This window comes from Camelus ferus, chromosome 15, assembly GCF_009834535.1.
Source record: "Camelus ferus isolate YT-003-E chromosome 15, BCGSAC_Cfer_1.0, whole genome shotgun sequence".
Taxonomy (NCBI): Eukaryota; Metazoa; Chordata; class Mammalia; order Artiodactyla; family Camelidae; genus Camelus; species Camelus ferus.
The window spans coordinates 36,782,897-36,803,654 of record NC_045710.1 but is presented as its reverse complement, the minus strand read 5'-3'; the positions used below and the strand labels follow the sequence as shown (position 1 = coordinate 36,803,654).

Here is a 20,758-nt window from a genome sequence, read left to right as displayed (position 1 = left end):
ACTCTGGAGCACACCTGCCCCAGCCATTCCGCCTTGGGATGTAAGTTTAAGCATGTGCAGCATTGAAATGGTACCGCTGTGGGCTTATCAGCTTGTGGTCTGCTAGATGTCATATATACACATTGACTCCATGATAATCTGAAAAGGCAGTGCGGTGCGGTGAAAGACGGAGGAGCAAGACAACTCTGTTCTTTCTTTTGTGCGTACTAACTTTGTCTTAAGAACGTTATCAAACAGGTATACATTTCTGAGTCAGGCATGTGTACTCTTTGACGTGTTGGCGCCAAATTTAAAAGCATGCTTAGTTTGCCATTTAGAACCATCCACATTGCTTTTAGTGTTTTCATTAAAAGGAAGTAGATGATATGCAGCTGTGGTAAACATGCATCATAGCCTTTAAATTAACCATTTTTAGCTATGTACTAGTGAACGTGCCCTTGGTCTCTAGTTTTGTTTTATTTTGGTTTTTGTGTTTTGGTTATTTTAAACACAGGAATGTGTCCCCTTGAATTCTCTGAATCTTTCTTTTGCTCTGAACATTACTCAGGCGAATTGGGACCAAAGCTCACACTTCTGCGCCTTTACATTTGTGTCGTCTAGCAGGGAAACTTTTCTGCTTGAAAAAGCACCTGAACATGAGCGGAGCAATAAGTAAGAAATTATATCAAAGTTTTAAATGTGTGAAATAGAGCTTTAGAAACAAATGTTGTTTGGATAATTTGAGCCAATAAAAGGAGAACATATGCTATTGCAGTTTGTGTTTTGGTCAACCATTTCCAATAATACAATTTAATCTTATTTTAAGCCTTTTTAGCAACTATGCAGATGACAGTACGTATCAATTCTTTTATAGATTTTGTGCACCAGTTGGGATGCTTTCTAAACTTTTTTTGAGGGCAATTTCCCTTTCTTCGGTGGGCGTTTTCCACCACGCTCCTTAGTGTAGGACTCAGGATGGCGTAGAGGGCATTGTATTTGTATTTTATTTTACTGGCTGAGTGAAGTTAATGTATATGTGTTTGTATATGTGTATTTGTATGAATGCATGTGTGTACACAAACTTTCTAAATGTATTTTTCACATATATTCATTATGTTGTAAAAAGTAACTGAAAAATAATATTCTAAGAATATAACCATTTAGCTCTACATATGGAATAATCCATGTTTATACTTAGCTGATAATTTATTTTGCTGTAATTAATGTTGTGTCACTTAACTTTATTCAGTTTTATTATGTCAGTCTTAAATGTTTTCTGTTGGCATGTGTGTCAAACATATTTTTACTTCACCGGTTTTCATCAAATTTTATTCTTCAATCTGCACGAAACTACACAGGACAGGAAGTTGGTTTTTCCTTCACATTCTTCTTCTGTTAACGGAACCAAGATGTCTTTTGATGTTAAATGGGTAAAGAAGACTTTAAGATGGACTTGAGTATTTTGCAAGTCAGAGTGATCACCTTTACATGTTGGTTAATTATATATATATATATAAATGAGAAATGTGATTTATATGTCTTTATTAATTGCAAATTAATTCAACAAATCTGCATTCTAGAGCAAAAAATACAATCTTGACTATGATGTCATCCAGATTGAAAGATTGTCAATGTAATATGGCATGAAAACATGTGGATAGGTTAGTTTAAATGACGGGAATGGAAGTGCTGTGAGAGTGGTGAAAAGTGTGATCAGTGTCAGCTTTCAGAAAAGATAAAGATAACATGAATCAGTGTCCCTTAGGAAGGGATCCTTGCCTTGTGCCACCTGTTGGAGGAGCCAAAAAATATCCAGAAACTGCAATGTAGCTCCCTTTATCAGGTTAAATCCTAGTTGTGCACAAAATATGCGATAAACCTATCCACTCTAAAATAACTGATTTGCATTGTAGATTCATGCTTCTCAAATCTTTCCATCAAAATGTAATCCTGGAGCATTTTTCTTGACACCACTTTTTTCTTTAAGAGTAGTGAATTCAGGTGCTCTGGAATGAACATTTGTAGATTAAAGTCTTTCTTTTTTGAATCCAGAAGCAAAACTAGGTTCAAGAACATTATTGCTATCATTTTGATTTCTTCTATATGGATTCTTAAGTATTTTCTAAATTTTTAAATATTCAATGATAGAAAATAAATTTCATTAAAAAATGTACAGTTAAACAAAAACAAAAACAAAAAAACAAAACATTTCTTCTGATGGATAACCTTCTTCATCCTCCTCCCCAGACTCTCTAGAGGTGACCACTGGTGTCACTTTGTGATGTATCCTGACAGAGTTGGTATGGATCTTTTCATACTCCCTAATTAATTCTTCAGGGGTTTGGAAACTGCAGAATTCCTTACATGTACATGACAAAAACAGAAAGTCATCTGGAGACGTGTTAAGGCTTTGTGCTGGCAGAATCATAATGAATGAAATGGAAGTTTTTTTACTCTTTCTGTAGGCCATCATGCCTCACAGTTTCACTTGGTCATTCTCTTCCAAACTTAGAGTAGTTATTTGGATTTATTTTCATGTTTTCTAAACAAAGATGCATCACCTTTAACTGATTACAGTTAGGAATAAACTTTGCTTTCTCTGCGATAGCTGAAGGAAGATGGTATTCAGGACCAGCCTTACTTCTTGTGGTTGTGGCTTGATGGATTCAAATGGTTTTTGTGAAATTGTGTTTGCTTTCTTTTTAGGCTTGAAATTTGTCAATGACATTGCTAGGACCATTGATCATACTAATTTTATTCTTTACTCTAATTAGAATTTCGATTGATCTATTTGCCTGGGAATTTAGTTTATTTTTGTTTTTTCTGTGTATATTTATGTGGTCACTTCATTCCAGCAATTATTTATTTGTATTTTACTCTAATATTTGAGAGGAATGTATGACCTTTTGAATCAGAAAATGTCAAAGGAAGTTAGTTATACTACAAATCCAAAAAAGTTACTGGTTAATAGCTCAGGAGTACAGGTCAATAATTGTCACTTAAATGTTGTACTTCGATTGGAGGCCTGTATTTTCCATCGTAAAAATCTATAGTTGTATATATTTATGTGATTGGTTATATTTAATGTCAACTTTTCCTAGTAGACTGTAAGCTCCATGAGGGCAGGAAGCTTGTCTTTCTTTTTGACCATTATATTTCCAGAATATTATTCTTATTTTATCTTGAATTTGCCATTCTCATGATTTATGTATGTGTGTGTTGGGGGAGGGCATGTTGGAAAAGGTAGATACAGAGGAAGACAGGGAACGTTTGGAGTCACCATAGTAGGGGGTGGAAAAGGAAGAGGAAGCTTATTCAAATAACAAAAAGGATTGTAGCAACAGATTATATTGAATTCTCTCTGTCTCTAAGCTTCTGAATAGTTCCTATCATTCATATTCTTCTTGAAGCTGCAGTATTTCTTCCTAGTACAGCATCTTTCTAATATCGCTTGAGTTTGTTTGCCTTTAGCCTATGCACAGCAATGGCCCTGTAAGGAAATAAAGTCAGTGTATTTTTGTGTTTAAAGGTTTTGAAAAATTTTAAGGTGATTCACTGTCACAGTGGCAAATAATCAAATTTTGTTTTCTAAATTCTGCTATTCATGTGATAACACATACAGGACTTTTCCTGAAATTCAGATCTGGTGTTAAGCTATCTTATGTGGCTTCCATGCCATGAGTTCCTTTTTTTTTTTTTAACTGTATCAATCGTGATGTACTGTAAGACCTGTTTTAAATTGGGTTAGGATTGTAAGCTTTCTAAAAAGCCAAAATTTAAGTCTCATCTTATGATACAAACATATTTGCTATTCCTTACATTCATAAATTCTACAACATATTTGCAAAATAAATGTCCATTTGAGTCTTTCAAATGTCTATTGTCTGATTATCCAGGTTTCTCATGTTACTTAAAAGCCAAGGTATTACAGCTGTCAGGCATACAATTATACATTTTGAAAGTGCCTAAACTTTACTAGTGACAATGAAGATATTAAAGGAGAATAATTTAAGAGGAAAATAAACACAGATTTTTTTCTCATAATCAATTGTGTTAATACCTAGATATAATTGATTCCACTCAACTAATTGATAAGCAATATCTAAGATTATATATTTTAAAATTTTATCTGTAATGTCAAACCACAACTAATAATATACTTAGTCTTAAAATAGATTTGATATTATTAATCTTTAGGGGAAAATAAAGTATTTAGTATTCTTACACATTTTCTTTTATTTCCATGATTTTTTGTTACCATCTTTCAACTCTCGTGTTGCTATGTAGTTAATTTGTCTGTAAAGTGCACAGTTCCAGTGACCAGCATCTTGATGTGTATTTGTTTAATGACTCTGAAATACATTTTGCAGTGGTTTCTGACATAGAACTAATCTGATTTTGAAAATACCACATTTCTCTTCTTTTGTATGGTTTCTTAAATGGTACTTCTTCATTTAGCTTCAAAATATTAACTATTCTGCACTGTTCAGAAACACTTGTGAATGTTGACAGTCTTAACTGTATTGAAATGCCTGTGTGTGGTACATCTGCAAGCCAGGACATAGTTTATTTTGGTTTATCTGTTATGACTTCTACGTTGCAGTACTGGGTGCTCCTCTCTCACAGCCACAGAACATGGAAGGACCAGAATGTAACTTCATGAAATTGGACATTAAATGTCTACTTCATCAATAGGATATACGTAGAAGTCTATGTGACTGTTCAGAATTTGATGTTTATTTTGCCGTTCTTCTTTAGCCTACATGCTCATCAGTTCTGAGTGCAATTAAGAAAAACCATTTAAAGAGTAAATAGATATTATCTCTTACTGCAGTTTAATCAGTTTTATCATTATATTTATTACTAATGAAAGTCCCAGCTTCTTTTTATCTCTGCATGTTTGGCTCTGTGATGAGAAGTTTCTCCTTTGCAGTCTGTAAACAGTTATGATATTGAATAACTGGTAAGCTAAACAAGGATTTTGTGAGACTTGTTGTGGATTAATTGATCCTCAGAGAAGAGCATGGAAAGGACTCTCCACAGTCTAACAGTTTAAAGAATGAGACAGTACAAATATAAATTCAGATGCTTTGCTGAGATAGATCACAAACAGCAAAACCTTTAAGTTATGGCACATTGGATTTTAAAAGAATTATTCCTTTTTCCAAAATAGTGATTTTATCTTGTTTATCCATTTTGAAATATATTTTTGTTAATGTAGGTTTTTTTTTTTTTAACCACCATCAACACATTTAGGCTTGTAAGAGGGTATTTCTTAAATTGTGTTGGCAGGTGGTTTTAAAGAATTATGATTACCCAGTGTGCTTAGCTCATATACTAAAGAGATTTGAATCTTTATTGGAATCATAGCATTTTGGAACAGGAAAGAACATTGTAGACCATCCTGAAAAAAACTGACATCCTTAATTATTAGGCATAATAGGAGGTATTTCTCATTATGTTAGGCAAAACTGTGGAGACTTTGAACTAAAATAACTGATACAGAGTAACCAACTTTAAGGAGACTTTAAAGACTTTCTTCCACTTACACACTAATAATCATGAAACAGTTTTGTCTTCTTATTCTTATAAAATAAATTTTGAAGCAGTGTGAAGGAAACCAATCATAGAGTATTATATAATATGCTATTATTTCTCAATTTGAAGGTTTCATTTCAGGGGATTAAAACTCTCCCTTATAACAAGGAAGCAGTATAGTGTGATGGGTACAGGACATGTAGACATAAGACCTGGGTTTCAATCCTGTATTTGCTCTTTACTGACCTTAGACAGATAATTTAGCCTCACATATCTAAATCTTATGATCTGTATTATGAGCTAATAAAAATACTGCACTCTCAAGGATATTGCTATGACAAATTGCAGAAGCACTTAATTAAAAGATGGTTTTTATCAATGGTGACAATAAAATAAAACATACTGTATATCTTTGGAGTAAATACATTTGAAGGCTAATGATCTGTAATCTGCCAAAGGTGTTTTTTTTTTAATTATTAATTTTGTAGTATCTTCTGCCCATCACATGAATACCCTATAATTTATGGTTCTGTGGTGGTTTTCAGTTACAGCTAACTAGACATCAGTGTCTTGATAGTCCATAGTTCAGAGAACATTAGTACAATAAAGCATGAAAGGTTAGTTCTACTCAATCAGAAGTATTTAGATATTTCTGTAACTCTTCATACATTCACATTTCACTTGCACACAATGATGAAGCTGAAATGGACTTACCTTCCCTTTGAACAAACCTAGGAGTTCAGAGGGAACTGCTGCTTCTTAGATGCAAATTTTAGGGCTGAAGAGGGCAGGGAGATAAATATTTTCTCATGGATTGGAAGTACCATCTAGAGAAAACTTTTTCTGTGAATTAGTATTTTGTCTCATTAGTGACTTCATGGAGTGATATGTGAGTTGAGCTTATACTAACCACTTAGTCACCTGAAGACTAGATTTTGAAAGAAAAGATAATTGGGGACTTCTCTTCTTAGATAGGTATCTTTGTAGGAAAAAAAAAAGCGTAATTACTTTGAGACACTTAAATAATTGGTTATATTGTCATATCCTTCGAGATTTGTTCGAATGGCACCTGAGTCTCAAGAGACCATCCTACCTAATACTACAATTTGCTCCTCTCCTGAACTCTTCTTACCTCAGTCTAGTTTCTCTTCCTTAACACTTGTTATCTTTTAATACACTTCAATTTTTTTCATTTATTTTGTTTACTGTTTATTGTCTGTCTTCCTTCCACCAAAATATAAAAGGGTAGAGATGTCTGCCCTGCCTTGAGGTATCTCAAGAGCCCTTGGAACAGTGGTTGGCACAAGTAGGTATTCAGGAATACTTGTTTAATGATTGCCTGACTGGTTAAGCAGGTTTATAAAATTCCCTTTTAGATTTTACTCTGGATACTGTGTTTTAAATTTTACATATTATTATTACATAATAAATAGGATAATATTTTACATAATACACTGATTTTCAAATTTCTTTTTCCTTTTTGCTTCAAGGTAAATCTCCAATGAAGGACAAACAAATAAGGCTGATAAAACCAGAATTTTTCTCCTTCAGCTGGGAGTGAGGAGGATTCAGACTTGACCCTTTTTTGAGCTTCCTCATTCTCTGCCCAGTTTAAGTGGTCTCGGAGAATTTGAAACGGTTTTAAAAACCACTCCATCAGCCACTGATGGTCAAGACTTTCCTTTAAAATTCCTTTAATAATCAGTTTTAAAAGAATGTTTCTTTAAGAAGGAGATGATAATTCATCTTTGTATGTCTCTGCGTGTATATAGGTAACAGGAAGAGGCTCCTGAAAGTTTGGCTTCTGACTAGCTTGATTCATTGTGACTTTCAGAAAGTACTTTTTAAGTAATTTGTGACAGAAGGGAAGTTTCAAAGAATGAAGTGGGTCCCTTTGTACTTCATGTTCATGTAACTTATCTGGTGCTTCTCATATTAAAAGAAATAGATTCAGTCTTCTAAGTTCCTCAAATAGTTATGTACACCCAAAGGGCCTTTGACTTTTTCCCAGCCCAGGGATAAATGATCATGTGTTCAACTAGATGATTTATCAAGTGGTTTAGATCTGCAGCCAGCTGTCCTAAACTGTGGAGCCTGAGTTCAAGAGTTACAGTGGTAGGAAATCTCTGAATTAAAAAGCAACAATGAAATTGCAGTGCCTGAAACCCTATTTTCCATGAAATGAATGTCTTATTATTTGTCCTTTAAGTAGAAATAGCGTTAGCAATGGAGATGGAAGGAGGGAAGGAGGAAAAAAGAGAGAGAGAGGGAGAATTCTCTCTAGAAAGAATGGGAATAATTTCATTCAGTCTTAGTCATTATTAAATCATCAGTGAGACTGCTACACATGGTGTAAAGCCATACCTTTTCAGAATGGATATTTTCAAGATTTTTGACATTAAGAAATATAAACATGAGGATGATAATAGTTAACCAATTTTATGGACATATCTTTACACATTCAAATTGTATCTATTTATATAAAATGTGTTTTGACTAAATACAGTTTTCTCTTTTCTGCTTGGCTTGTTTGCCTGTGAATTGCCCTGTGTCTGTGACCATGTGTTAGCTCATTCAGAACAGTAGCAGTTGTAATAATCTCCAGTTATTATTAGTGTTTTTCAACCAAGTAAAATAGTGCAGGGATGCTACCAGAGCTAGGAACTGAGAATAATATTTCTTTTCACCTTAAAGACTTTTTTTATTGCATAGCCCAGATAGAGACTAGAAAAATCAGACTACTGAGACAAATAGATAAGGTAATTCAGGAAATTAGAATGACTCATGTGTTAGAAGAAGTTTCTAAGCAATGTTTTATTTTTTGGCCTGAATTACCTGGCCAACTGACCCAGTTTTCCATGTCATCTTCTGGCTCTGGCATTATAAAGTCAGTAGACACTTGGAGAAAATTAAATTACTCCATTCTAGGAAACAATCAAATTTAGTTTGGGCTAACGTGCTGTCAGAGGGATGGAAATCCCCCAAATTGGCCAACTGTGATTTCAGCTCACAGGGAAATCCTCGTTCGCAAGCTAACCATAATTTTTTTTGCAGCTTGTTAGTGGCAAAATACGCTAGAAATCTTCTGCTAAACTTACTTAACAGATATTTTTGATGCTGTGCTGACTTAAAAGAATTATAGAATGGCCTTGTTATGACTGTCTTTCCAGAGATTATTTGTTTGAATGAGAGGATGCACTATCTGACTGGCAGTGAGCAGGGCATACAATCTGAATTGCTTCCCTGGCAGTGCGGTTGAGTTTGCTCTGACCCATCTGTATTTGCTGTGACCAGTGGCATTTTTTGTGTGAAGACTGGGTGAAATTAGGAGTCATTCAGTGCGATGGAAAGAGATGGAAGCCAGTTGCTCCAAAAGAAAACCAAAACTTGGACTAATGAATGTGAGGACAGTTTGAGCATTTGCCCTCTCATTATTTGTAAGGAGTATTGCCATGACCAATTAGGCAAAGTCACTGTTTCTTTTTTCTTCAAATCCTTCAAATCTGTCATTCCCTAGTTAGAAGAATGTCCTCTTGAAGGAGGACCACTGTGTAAGGAAGACTAGTCAAGCAGCTTATTTCCCTGTTACATCTGAACAGTTCTCAGACACTGTTGCACACTTTGACCTCAGTATCGTTGTTCTGACCCAAGGGTTCTCAGGTAGTCTGCCCAGCTCTCCTCCACCTCCCCACGCCCAGTCACCTGGGGCACATTTTAGAAAAATACACATCTTCAGGGACCCTAACAGATACTTTTGTTCAATATGTCTAAGGTCGATTGTAATCCTGTACCTTAAAAAGCCCCCTCAACTCCCTAAGATGTTTCCAAAGTACAGCCATTTTATGCAGAGTGTTACCAACTCAGCTAATTGGCTTTTGTCCTCTAAGACGTGAGGATTTGATCTTCATGGTGATGAAAGTTTTTTTTGTTTTTTGTTTTCCCTTGCAGGGGAACTGTGTAACTTGTTAATTCAACTCATATTGCTTCTCTGTTGAAAGATTTCCTTACTAATAAAAAATAATTATTATTTTGCTTTAAGAGAAGTTTGTCCTTAGTCCATTATGAAAAGACTGGAAAAGGAGATATGGTTATTCAGTTAAGTCTACCTTTTATCCTTGAAACTGAACAATTGGGTTTACCCAAGTAAAGATATCACTGTGCTCTTTGCAACCTTGTGGTACAGGTCATTAAAACTTCCATTGTGTAGAGTTCAGATATGTGCTTCAAAAAAAGGAAAGAACAAAACTCAAATTGAATATATGGCAACATTTAAACTTTTGATGTGAAGCCCACCCATGGATATTTGTAATATATTTTAAGATCATTATCTATAATAGACCATGGTAAAGAGATCCAGACAAAGCTGAAGAGGAAATGCTGAGCTCACATAAAAACTATGCCACAAATATCTCTCTATACAATGGAAAAAGTTGATTATAATGGTTTTTTTTTTTTTTCTTTTTAGTGGAGACTGTGGTGAAAGAGGTGTTAAATAATACAGGAATATGTCATTTCTATAAAGGTCATACTCTAGGGGGTGTAAATTTGGTCTCTGGAGTCTATTAAAAAAGAAGAGGTAATATACTTATGAGACATGCAGAAGTGACAGTCACAGGCATAGGAATTATAGGGAATTATACTATTAGATTTTTTAAGATCTACAAAAGGATTTTGGTTAAGGAATAGTGTGAGTATAAGCAAAAGCAGGGAGAGGAGTGCTGAAGGTGAGAAAGCCAAGCTCCCGGGGGTGGGAACGAGGGGAGACGATCATGTATGACAGCAAGACATTATCTCCCTGGGTAGAAAAGATGTGGAAGAGTAATGATAGCAGCCTGAGCGGGCAGCTTCAGGAGCTAGCAGAGCTCTGGACATACATGCTTAATGCTTCACGTGATTTGAGGGGACACCAAAAGTTACTTCCTTGCCAAAAATAAATCTCTCAGTAGCCCTGTCCTGTAGAAAAAAGAAAAATTAACACACAGTATATAAAAGTGCCGTATAGTTTTAACTAATTTATTCTTAAAAAGGGATCCGATGAAATGAGACACTAGACAACTAGGCAAGTGCTTTTCAGTGTGAATGAGACATATCAGATAGGATTGTCCAGCCCTTGAGTGAACCTTACTGAGATCTAGGCACATTGGCATGGCTGGTGATGAGTCAAGAAGGAGGCAGAATCCACTCAAGGAAACAACCTTATTGTTTATCCGAGAGACTAGCTACACTAGCAGCATACATTCAATCTTTGTATATGCTATCCCTCCCACCTCAAACTAGACATGGTGGATTTATTCTGTCCTTAGGACCATTTATCTGTATAATAAAATTTTCCTGCAGAATTGCATTAGTCAGTCATTGCTCTTAGAATGTGAGATCCTTGGAGGCAGGAGTTTTATTATTTTCAGTTTTGTATTGAGGATAGAACTTGGTAACATGGTAGATACTCAGTAAATCTTACTGCAAAGCAGATAGCCAAAAATCCTGGAGACTGGAGTTGAGTACACCTCCGTTTAGACCCTAGATTCACTGTGTGTCTTTGGAAAAGTTATTTGGCTTCTCTGATCTTCATTTAAAATGAAGACCATAAAAGTCACCTCTTTTAGTTTTGAGAATTACATCAGTAAAATGTACAATATGTTTTTAGAGGATAGTGAATGCTCAATAGTAGACATGTAACAGAGTACGGGGTGTCAATTGCCGATGGATGATTCAAAGAAAATTAAGTAATTTTTAAAGAAAATAAAAGGTAACTTTTAAAATCACAAACTACATGAAGGAAACATGTTTTTTAAAGGTCAAAGGCATTTATCTTTTGTATATGCATTTTAAAGTATGAGTTTAAATATGATTCACAGATGTTGAGAAAGGAAATACGGGGAGACGGGAGAGTAGAAGAATTTTGAAAAAATTTTTTTATGGTACATCCCTTACATTTCATTTTATAGTGACTAATACTACTTTTCACTCAAAAAAAGTAATGTTTGAAGTGAGCCTAAGAATGCTGATCAGGAAATAATTGTCATCTTTTTTGCATCTGAATAACAAAGGCAAAATGTTTTCCTTTAATTTATTTTTTAATTTCCTTGATTAGGGTATTAAGATTCTGTTTAAAATGAACTAGTTTTAGCATAAATCAGATAAGCCTTTTGTTCTAGATGGCTCAGTAAGAAAAAGCTCATCTTGCTTTTGACTTGTTTTGCTTAATTGCTTTTCTTCATTAAAAGAGATTATACAGTGGGGAAAAAAAATCATTATTTCTTCCTGTCCTTGAATTCCCTTCCCAGGTGTGTTTTGGAGAGTTAGAAATTATGTGAAAATTTTGAGAGAGTGATAATCATGAGAGAGTAAATGAAGCTTAGTGGGGTAGGGGGATATGATTCATGTAACCTGGTAGGTCTGTTGATACTTTGGACCCAGAGATAACATTTAAGTTCATAATAATTTATTAGGAGTCAGGAAATATATGGTAATGTATCTTAAGCCAAGGTAACGGTGAAATTCACTAAAATCAGAATCACAGTAATTGTTTCAGAATGGAAAAGGACTTAACAAATAATGGAATCATAAATTTGACTAAAACTTTGGAAGTCTCCTAGTCAAAATGCTTATTTAGCAAACTCTTCTGCTTTTTCTGTGTTGGGTGAAGATCCAAACTCTGTTTACATGTTCAGAAGGAGGGTGTACTTGCTACCTCATAGTATTTTTAAGGAGAGTTTTAATTTTTAGAGCTTTTCCTTTATTTGAATCAAAATCTGCCTCCTGAAATCACTGCCAGTTAGCCATTTGCATGTTGTTATTGTTGCTTCCTAAGATATTTATTGAGTTTCTCCAGTCTGCTGTGCTCTGTGTTTTCAATTTATCTGAAGCTAAACACGTTCTAATTCCTCATCCACATTAAAAAAAATAAAATTCTATAAATACATCCCTCACCCTCATATCTAAACCCAATTTTTTCTTTTCTAAAATTGATAACCTTGATTTTTAAATCCATTCTTCACAGTGTTGAAGTGCTTCCTCCTTCTGGTCTGAACATACTCTTATTTAATTGTCAGAGTTATTTCTTAAAGTCAATTCCAGAATTAATCACAGTACCCCCAGATGTCTGAACAGGGCACAGTAAAGTAGAAGCATTCTCTGGTTCCGTAAATAATGATGCCTATAGTCACCTACAATCAAGGCTATGTATGTGTGTGTTTTGTTTGTTATTTTTGTTTTGTAATTTTGGTCACTGTTATCATTTTGTTTCCTCATACTGAACATTCAGTTAGTTGAAACTTCTAAGTTGAAACTTCTAAGTTTTTTCACATACTCATAAGTCAGCCTTCTTATTCTCTCTACTCAACAGTTCATGTTGTGAGCCTATTTCAAAGCATGAAACATAACTGTATTCAATTCTACCTTTAATCATTGAAAATAAATTAAATATCTACTCAGTGTTCTATGCATAATGCTAGAAATACAAAACTAAAGTATGGTATAAGGCAAGGTATCTGTCCTACAGAGATGTAGAGCTCAGTAATAGGTTAAAAAAAACATTTTTACATGTAACTTTAATCAATAGTTAAAAGCTTTATGACAGAAATTATTTACCAGGGACAAACATTCCTCATTGGCTGAGTCTTGGAGAATGATTGGCTGTTCACTAGATTGACATGGTTGGGCAGTACATGTGTTTTCTGTTTATGCCATAATGAGTTCCATAAATTTAACATCTTAACACAAATGTATTATTTTGTATTTCTATACATCAGAAGTCCAACATGGGCCTCCCTGGGCTCAACCCAATGTGTCAGCAAGGCTGTGTTCTTTTCTAAAGCGTCTAGAGGATAATCCACTTTCTTCCTTTTCCAGCTTTTTGAAGCTGGAAAAAAGCTACAGTTGTGACCTCTTTCCCCCACCTTCAAAGTCTGCAACTTTGCATACCTCTGACCATTCTTCTGTGGTCATATTTCCCTTGGACTCTCTTCTGTTTCTCTTTTCCCCTTATAAGGAATTTGTGATTTCACTGGGCCCACCTGGATAATCCAGGATATTCTTCCTACCCTAAGGTCAGCTGATTAGCAAACATAATTTTATTTGCAACCTTAATTGCCTTTACCATGTAACTTGTATCCCCAAGAAGTTCTGGGGATTAGGATGTGGACATTTTTAGGGTGTAGAAACAATAAAACAAAAGAAAAATGTAAGTAGAGTCATGAAGATATGGTAGAGAAGTGGTGATTCTAAGAATTGGAAACAATTGAACATGAATGCAAAAGAGGAACCTAAAAGATACAACTGGAGAACAGATAAGGGTCATGATGATGAAGAGCCTCAAGGAAAAGATAAAATTTGCTTTTTAGGAAGTCCTCTGGCACAAGAACAGATTTGAGGAATGCAAAGTTACAAATAATAAAATGACAAAGCAACTGTGATTTAGTCAACGAAAGACATCCAGGGTTTACAGTTTTGTTTTAGCATGCGAGATAGGAAAGAGAATAGATTTGCTGTTTTCCTAAGGAGTTGGGTTAACAGAACTTGTTGATTGATTAGACGTGGGATTCAGGGCAAGACTCGAGTTAAGACTGACTCTTAGGCTCATATCCTAAGTCTCAAGGTAGATCAAGACAGCAGGGAGTAATGAAGACAAAGTGGGGGTGGAGAGGAAATGGAGGGAAAAATATCCTAATTTCCATTTTAGTTCATGGATACAACCAGGCAACTATTTTGAATCTTGACCTGTTACTCCATCCTTGTGACATCTACAGTTATGATTTATATCCACTTGATTTTTTTAAAAAATCGGATAAAATTGTAGGAGAGAACACAGTCATCAAAATGCTACTAGAGGTCACATTTCAATAGCCACTGTTAAATTGATCTGAATTCACTGTATACCATTCAGCCAGCTTTGACTCTGTACTATTAGCCAGGTTGTATTTCTCCATGTATTTCAAAATATAATGTAAAATATTTGTCAAATGCCTTGCCTATACATGTAATACACTCTGTCTAAATTATACAGTAATAGTGGGATAGTTATTTATATTTAGTAGTGATAAGTATTTGAGTAATTCACTTTTTCTTTCATGTCAATAAATATACTTATTCAGTGCACTCAGTGTGTAAGGTTCTGTGCAAAGCCCTTCATGAAACATAAATATATATGCCATGTTTATATTTATGTAGAAAATAAAATGTAGTGAGCACGCAGGAAAACAAGAAATTAATTCTTACTAGAAGAACTGGAGAAAGTTCCTGGAAGATGTAGTATTTGAACTGGAAGAGATGAGGAATGAGGATAGACTTAATAGGAAATGGAGCACTTGGAAGAAAGAACAGTACGATCAAAAATATTGAAACAGCATCATGCCTAGCATGACATGATGTGGTTGAAGCACAGGTATGGCTAGAAGGGAGGTTTAGAGTCAAGGAGCTGGTGGCATTCTGGCCCATAGATGTAGTTATTTTTAACAGAATTTGAATGCGTTAGGGCAGGGTATGCACTCTCCATATCTCCAGTCTCTGTAACTCCCTATTGTGTGCCCTTCAGCAGATTCACACATTGATATTTCTTACCTGGCGCTTTAGATATCCGGTTTATGACCCTAGATTTAGAAATTTATTTAGCCATCAGTATATCGCCAAAGAATGGAGGGTGCCATTATCAAAGCCCTACTTTAGGAAGACATCTTAATATCAGAGTGGATCACAAATTATGATGTTGAAAAAGGGTGAGATAATTAGAGGAAGGTAAATGAGTTAGGAGTTTGTAAAAACAGTTCAGGTAAAAGGTGATGGGCCCTAAACTATTACGATAATAATTGAGAAAAGAAAGGAGGGGTCAAATGTGAAAAACTAGATTCAAAACTCCTTCAGGCTACAGTGTGCATCGGTTTTTGAAGGGTGGCCAGTACTCCTGAATTATAGGAAGATGTATTATTTTGCAGTAAATCCGGTGCTGTCTCACAAATTTATTAGAAAGCAAAATTAACTGATGTTAAGTTGTTTGGCAGTATTTTCAAAGGGAGCTAAAATGAAATTTGGTTTAGAGTAAAAAAAATCTTCCCTTTACCGTTTGTATGTAGATCTAGTACTCTAACATTTATGCCACCCCCTCCCCTTTTGTTCCTGAGAAAACTTGGTTTTATTCTTATTCCATTCTAAACTCAGAATGTGATTCAGCATTCTTGTGTGTGTTTGTGTGTATGTCTATTTTTACTTGTCTTTCTTACAAGCAAAATGGGTAAATGTTTTAGTATAATGAATATTGCTGAGAATAAACTTTTTCTTTGGCTTGCCCATCTGGTGGAAGGCTTGTTGATACCGATGAGTAAGTAAATGATATTTAAGATTTGTCATGATCTAATAAAATCATCCACCTTAGTGGTCAGTTGAGGTTAGTCTCTTCCACGGAAAGAAAATAATATATTCTTATTTCTTGAACCTAATGGCTCTAACTTGCCTTTGGAGAGTCACATCATTTTGCAGCTAAATTCTGGGTTAGTACTAAAGCAAGTAATCCTCTATCCATGGATCTGGTTGTGAAAGCATCTGGGAGGTTGCTTAACACTTTAGTGTCTTCATCTTCTATCTGCCATGCATATTATAATGACAGATGAAAACATTCTTTGAACACTTTGAAATCCTGAAAGAAGACAGTTTCATGAATATAAATTAGGAATAGTGTGTCATAACTCACACTTACCAGAGGATATGTGGACTGTGGGAAGTTTCTTTGGTTTGTGGTTTGATCTGTTTTGGTCCAAATTGTTGGTCTAGTGGTCCAAATGTAGTTTGGTTTAGTGATACAAATGCTGTTTGGTCCAGTGATCCAAATTGCAGTTTCTTCTTAGTGTTGTATTGAACTGTTGTTGAACTTCCCTTTTAAGAACATAAAATTTATTTGAAGTTCCTTAATGGAATTGTTTCTCTCTTTTTTTTTTTTTTTTGAAACTATTTCTTGCATGTTAATTTCGTATTAGAATCTCAGATAAGGAACATGGAAAACATAATGTTTTCACATCTTTGTTTTCTTTATTAGATATTCATTCAAGATGCAACTAAAATTTTATGAAACCCCTTCCTATGGGCTCAGGGGAACTGGGAAATAAGCAGAATAAGGCCATGGTACCTACATTTTAATGGTGGGGAAAAGCATTAAAGGAATAAATAAGAAAATATATAGTATGTCAGATGGCGACACATTTTATGGAGAAAAGTAAAAAATAAAACCAGTGAATGGAACACGGGGAGTGCACAGATGAGAGACAGAGGTGTAATTTTTACATAAGTTTGTCAGAGAACACCCTCGTTTGTAGTATGACATTTGAGAAGAGACTTGAAGGAGGTGACTCAGTGGGTGTTCACTCCTTTAGGTTCTTAGGAAAAATGTCTCTTTCCTTTCTAGCTCCAGCGATCCCACCTAATCCCTCATCACATCATTCCTACACTGTTTTATTCCTCCCAGCTGCTGCAGATGGTTTCTCTTCTTTCAGTCTCACCCTCTCTAACTTACATGGTGTCATGGAATTCCCTTGCTCAGAAACATGCAGTTGTTCTCCATCACCTGTTACATGAATTCTAGGCTCACCCACATTATTGTAGTAACTTTAGGAGCCTTATTTATCCAATAATTTTATCTGTAATACTCCTAGCAAGTAGGTTTCTTCACTCTGTCTTGAGTAAACCATACTCATTTCCAATTCTGTTTTCTTCCTTATACCCTCCTTTGCACCTGAAATGCTATCTCTGCTAAATGTTTGTTTCCTTAAGCCTAGGGTTTGATTATTTGATAGTGACAAATACAATTTATTATGAAACAAGTAAAACTAACTTAGACCTAATATCCTCAACTGGATGCTGATCCCAAGTACATAATTAGGCTTTTACAGCTGCTGTCTTTAAAGAATAGGTTCTCAGATATTTCATCTTCCATTGGGGAATTGGAGTGTACTGCTATATGGGATATGGTGGGGGTTGGGGATTTAAAAAATTGGATACCATCTTCATTTACAAATCCAGCATTGTCCAACTTGTTTTGTAGACAGTAGTCCCTTAGGCTGATCCCCGTCACTCAAGGGCATTTCTGGAGGTTCATAAAGATTGAGCTCCTTGTCAGTAGCCATGGAGCCATGCTATTTCCTTTATTTATATTGCTATCTTCCCTTTATAGCATCATGTTCCTCTAGATTGCCTAATTTTCTGATTAATTTATGATTAGGTGCTTTATTTACACAAAAAAGTTTCCTACTCGTAGCTTTTATATCTCATCCTTTCAGTTATTATATATTTTTAAAATACCTCCTGTGTGTATAATATCATAGAACATCTTCTGTATTTCCCATGGCACCTAATACACTGCTATAGTGTGTGTTTAAAAACTCTTACTGATTGCTTTGAGGTGGAAGGCTTTAGAGAGCTGACATTTATGCCTCTTAAACTGTAGTTCATATATTTGACTTAATTCTGCCAGATATCAAAGCTTCTATAACATCACCTACATGGGGTTATGTCAAGCAAAAATGCTGTAAACAAGAACATAGAAGTGATTTGTGTGGTCTCCTGTCACCTTTCTTTTCTCAGCCTTTCCACAGATTTCTTTTAATACATCCTGCAAAAAATTAGAAGAAACAAACTCAGCGTCTCTTCAAAGAGGACTTTGATATAATTTCTACCTTTTTTCTTTTTTAAAGGTTTTCTTTTTGGTATTTTTTTTTAAAAATTTCCTTTTTGGTAATATTTTTACTTTACAGGGCTGGACTTACACAGAAACATAAACTCAGGGGAAGCAGGAACCACGTCTGCTAATACTGGCTGGGAAGGAAGTAAACAGCAAGACCTTGAATGGAGGCAGAGGGGAGCCCTGGGATTTAAGTAAACACAGTGTAGTACAAAGACCCACCTTTAAAGACCCATTCCACCTTGTTTTGTTTGTCATTGTCAAAGCATGTAATGTTGTTGCTGGAATCAGTTTTATCTAAAAAGCATTTCAGTTGTACTGCATCAGAGATTCCAGCAATGAGCACTTCTGAAATTACAGTGGAATTCCTATTAATTCGAAGTATTAATGTGGAGATTTGCTGCAGATGCTTGAATTTTGTGGGCTTGGAAGTATGTGAAAAATCAGGATTAAAAGTCAACCTGTTGCTTCAGAATATGGTTCATTTATTTTGGTGGATGTAGTTTAATTTTAATTATTTATGTCTCTGCTGAATAGTCCTTTGGCAAATGCTTCACAGAAAATACATCATCTTCTTCTTTTTTCAAGCTGTGTCTGCATTCAGAAATCTTAACTCTCTGACAAGTATTTCTTTGAGTCATCTATATTAGGAAATAATTTTCAGTCTGTCTACAAAAATCCCACATTTGCTTTCCAAAATAGGTTCTATATTTGAAATCCAGTATGACTCCTTAGACGTTTAATGTGCCAAACAGAAGGCTTTTATGGAGATCTGGGTTTTTTTCCTGGTATCAGAAAACTTAACAATTTACTCTTAAACTGTATTTTACTGTGAATACCCTCCATCAATGTAAAATGTATCTTCTATTTATTTAAATATATTTAAATATACTTTCAAATCATTAGTTTCTGGAGATCAACTTGTAAGTGTGTTCTTTATATTAAGCAATTAACTTTATAAGTAAATTAGCATTTTAAATTATTGGGAATTTGGGCTTTGAAATGATTCATTGATAATCCCATAGAACATTACACCAAAATTGAATCATAGGAAGAAGACAATATCCCTTACCATTTATTTCCTCACACCCTAGGCACATACGCATCTGTTTTATTTGCCATTTCATGGTGGTGTAATCCTTGGAAACTAAATATAGTGTAGGATCACTTAAAAAACCTTTTGAAAAGTTTGCCCTTTTAGAACTGGAGATGTGAGACAACCCACCTCTTCTCTCATTCGTCTTTTGAAAAATGTCCAGGTAGAACCCATGACTGCCTGTGTTTAAAAAAGTAATGAAAATCTTTCTGAGTTATGGTGCAAGTGGTAAGAAAGTGCTGTAAGCCTCTGTAAGGGCCAGTTCCAAGAGGAAATAAGCTAGTATATAGCACAGAAAGAGAAAATAGAATAAGCTTAATGTGAAAGGTTGCTCCAATGAGAAATAGGAAGACAGACACAGAGTTACTGAAACATTTGACTGGATGAGACCAAAACGAATAGGAGGACTTTGTCTTCAAGCTCAACAAGATTTCTCAACCTAATGCAAATAAATTTGAAAATTATTATGTGATCTTTCAAGTCTAAATTAAACATGTCTAGTAGTTTTCTAGTCAAAACTAGTAAAAAAGTGCACGCTTGGCTAATCATTCAACCCTCCGTGACCAGTTGTTCTTAGTTGGTTTTGTTTTTGCTGGCATCAATTTTGTGAAGGAACAATTTATATATAATAAATGGCACCCATTTAGAGTGTACAATTTGATGAATTTTGATAGTTGTACACTTGCAAAACCATACAACATTTCTGTTACTGATTAATGATCATTTGTGTCCCTTTGTGTAGTCCATTCCTGTATATTCCCCTGGACCCAGGAAACCACTTATCTGCCTTTTGTCACTATAGATTAATATTCATTTTACATAAATGGGATCACAGCATATATGCTCTTTGTGTGCATTTTCTTTTACTCTGAACAATGAATTTAAGATTCATGTATGTGTTTTTTTCATGTCAATCGTTTTTACTTCTTATTGCTGAGTACTATACAGTTATCATGTGTTATATGTTTGTTTTATTTCTTCACCTAAATTGTGTTCTTATTAATATTGAGGACTGCATTTTTAATTCTGTATATCCCCTCAGTGCCTAGAATAATCCTTTGCACATAGTTGAGATTGGTTGATTGATTAATCTGTCTGAAGGTAGATGTTGGAAAGGAGTTTTAGAATGACCCTGGTATTAATGGTACTCATTTTTGGAGAAAAATTGTGTGTTAGAAGTAGCAAAAGTAAGAGGTAATTTACTCAACAGTTACAGGATGCCATTTACAATACAAAGTTCTTCAGATGCATTACCTCTTTTGTCTTCACAACCTATGTGGTGTTTATACTCTGATGCTGATTTCTTAGATGAAACTCAGGGATTAAGGAAGTTGACATTGTGTACACAAGCTGATAAGCAGTACAGATGCTGGACCTTAAAGCTTCTGCTCTTAACCATGGGACCACGTTTCATCAGACAGAAAGAAAAGTTGTTCCATGTTCCTCCTCTGCTCAGACATTACAGTTTCCCACCATTTATTTCA

The 20,758-nt window shown here is 34.9% G+C and overlaps 1 protein-coding gene across 31 annotated transcripts in view; it reads left to right on the top strand.

Moving 5' to 3' along the window:
• NRXN1 (neurexin 1) overlaps window positions 1-20,758 on the top strand; it is a 1,021,444-nt gene that overhangs the window by 101,770 nt on the left and 898,916 nt on the right. The window contains exon 6 of one of the 31 annotated variants that reach the window (XM_032497535.1): window positions 494-1,010. The exons of the other annotated variants lie outside the window; for them this stretch is intronic. Within the exon in view, the coding sequence (XP_032353426.1) occupies window positions 494-600 (107 nt within the window). The 3' untranslated portion in view covers window positions 601-1,010. Of the gene's footprint in view, window positions 1-493; window positions 1,011-20,758 lie in introns of those variants that run through there. 31 annotated transcript variants of the gene reach the window in all.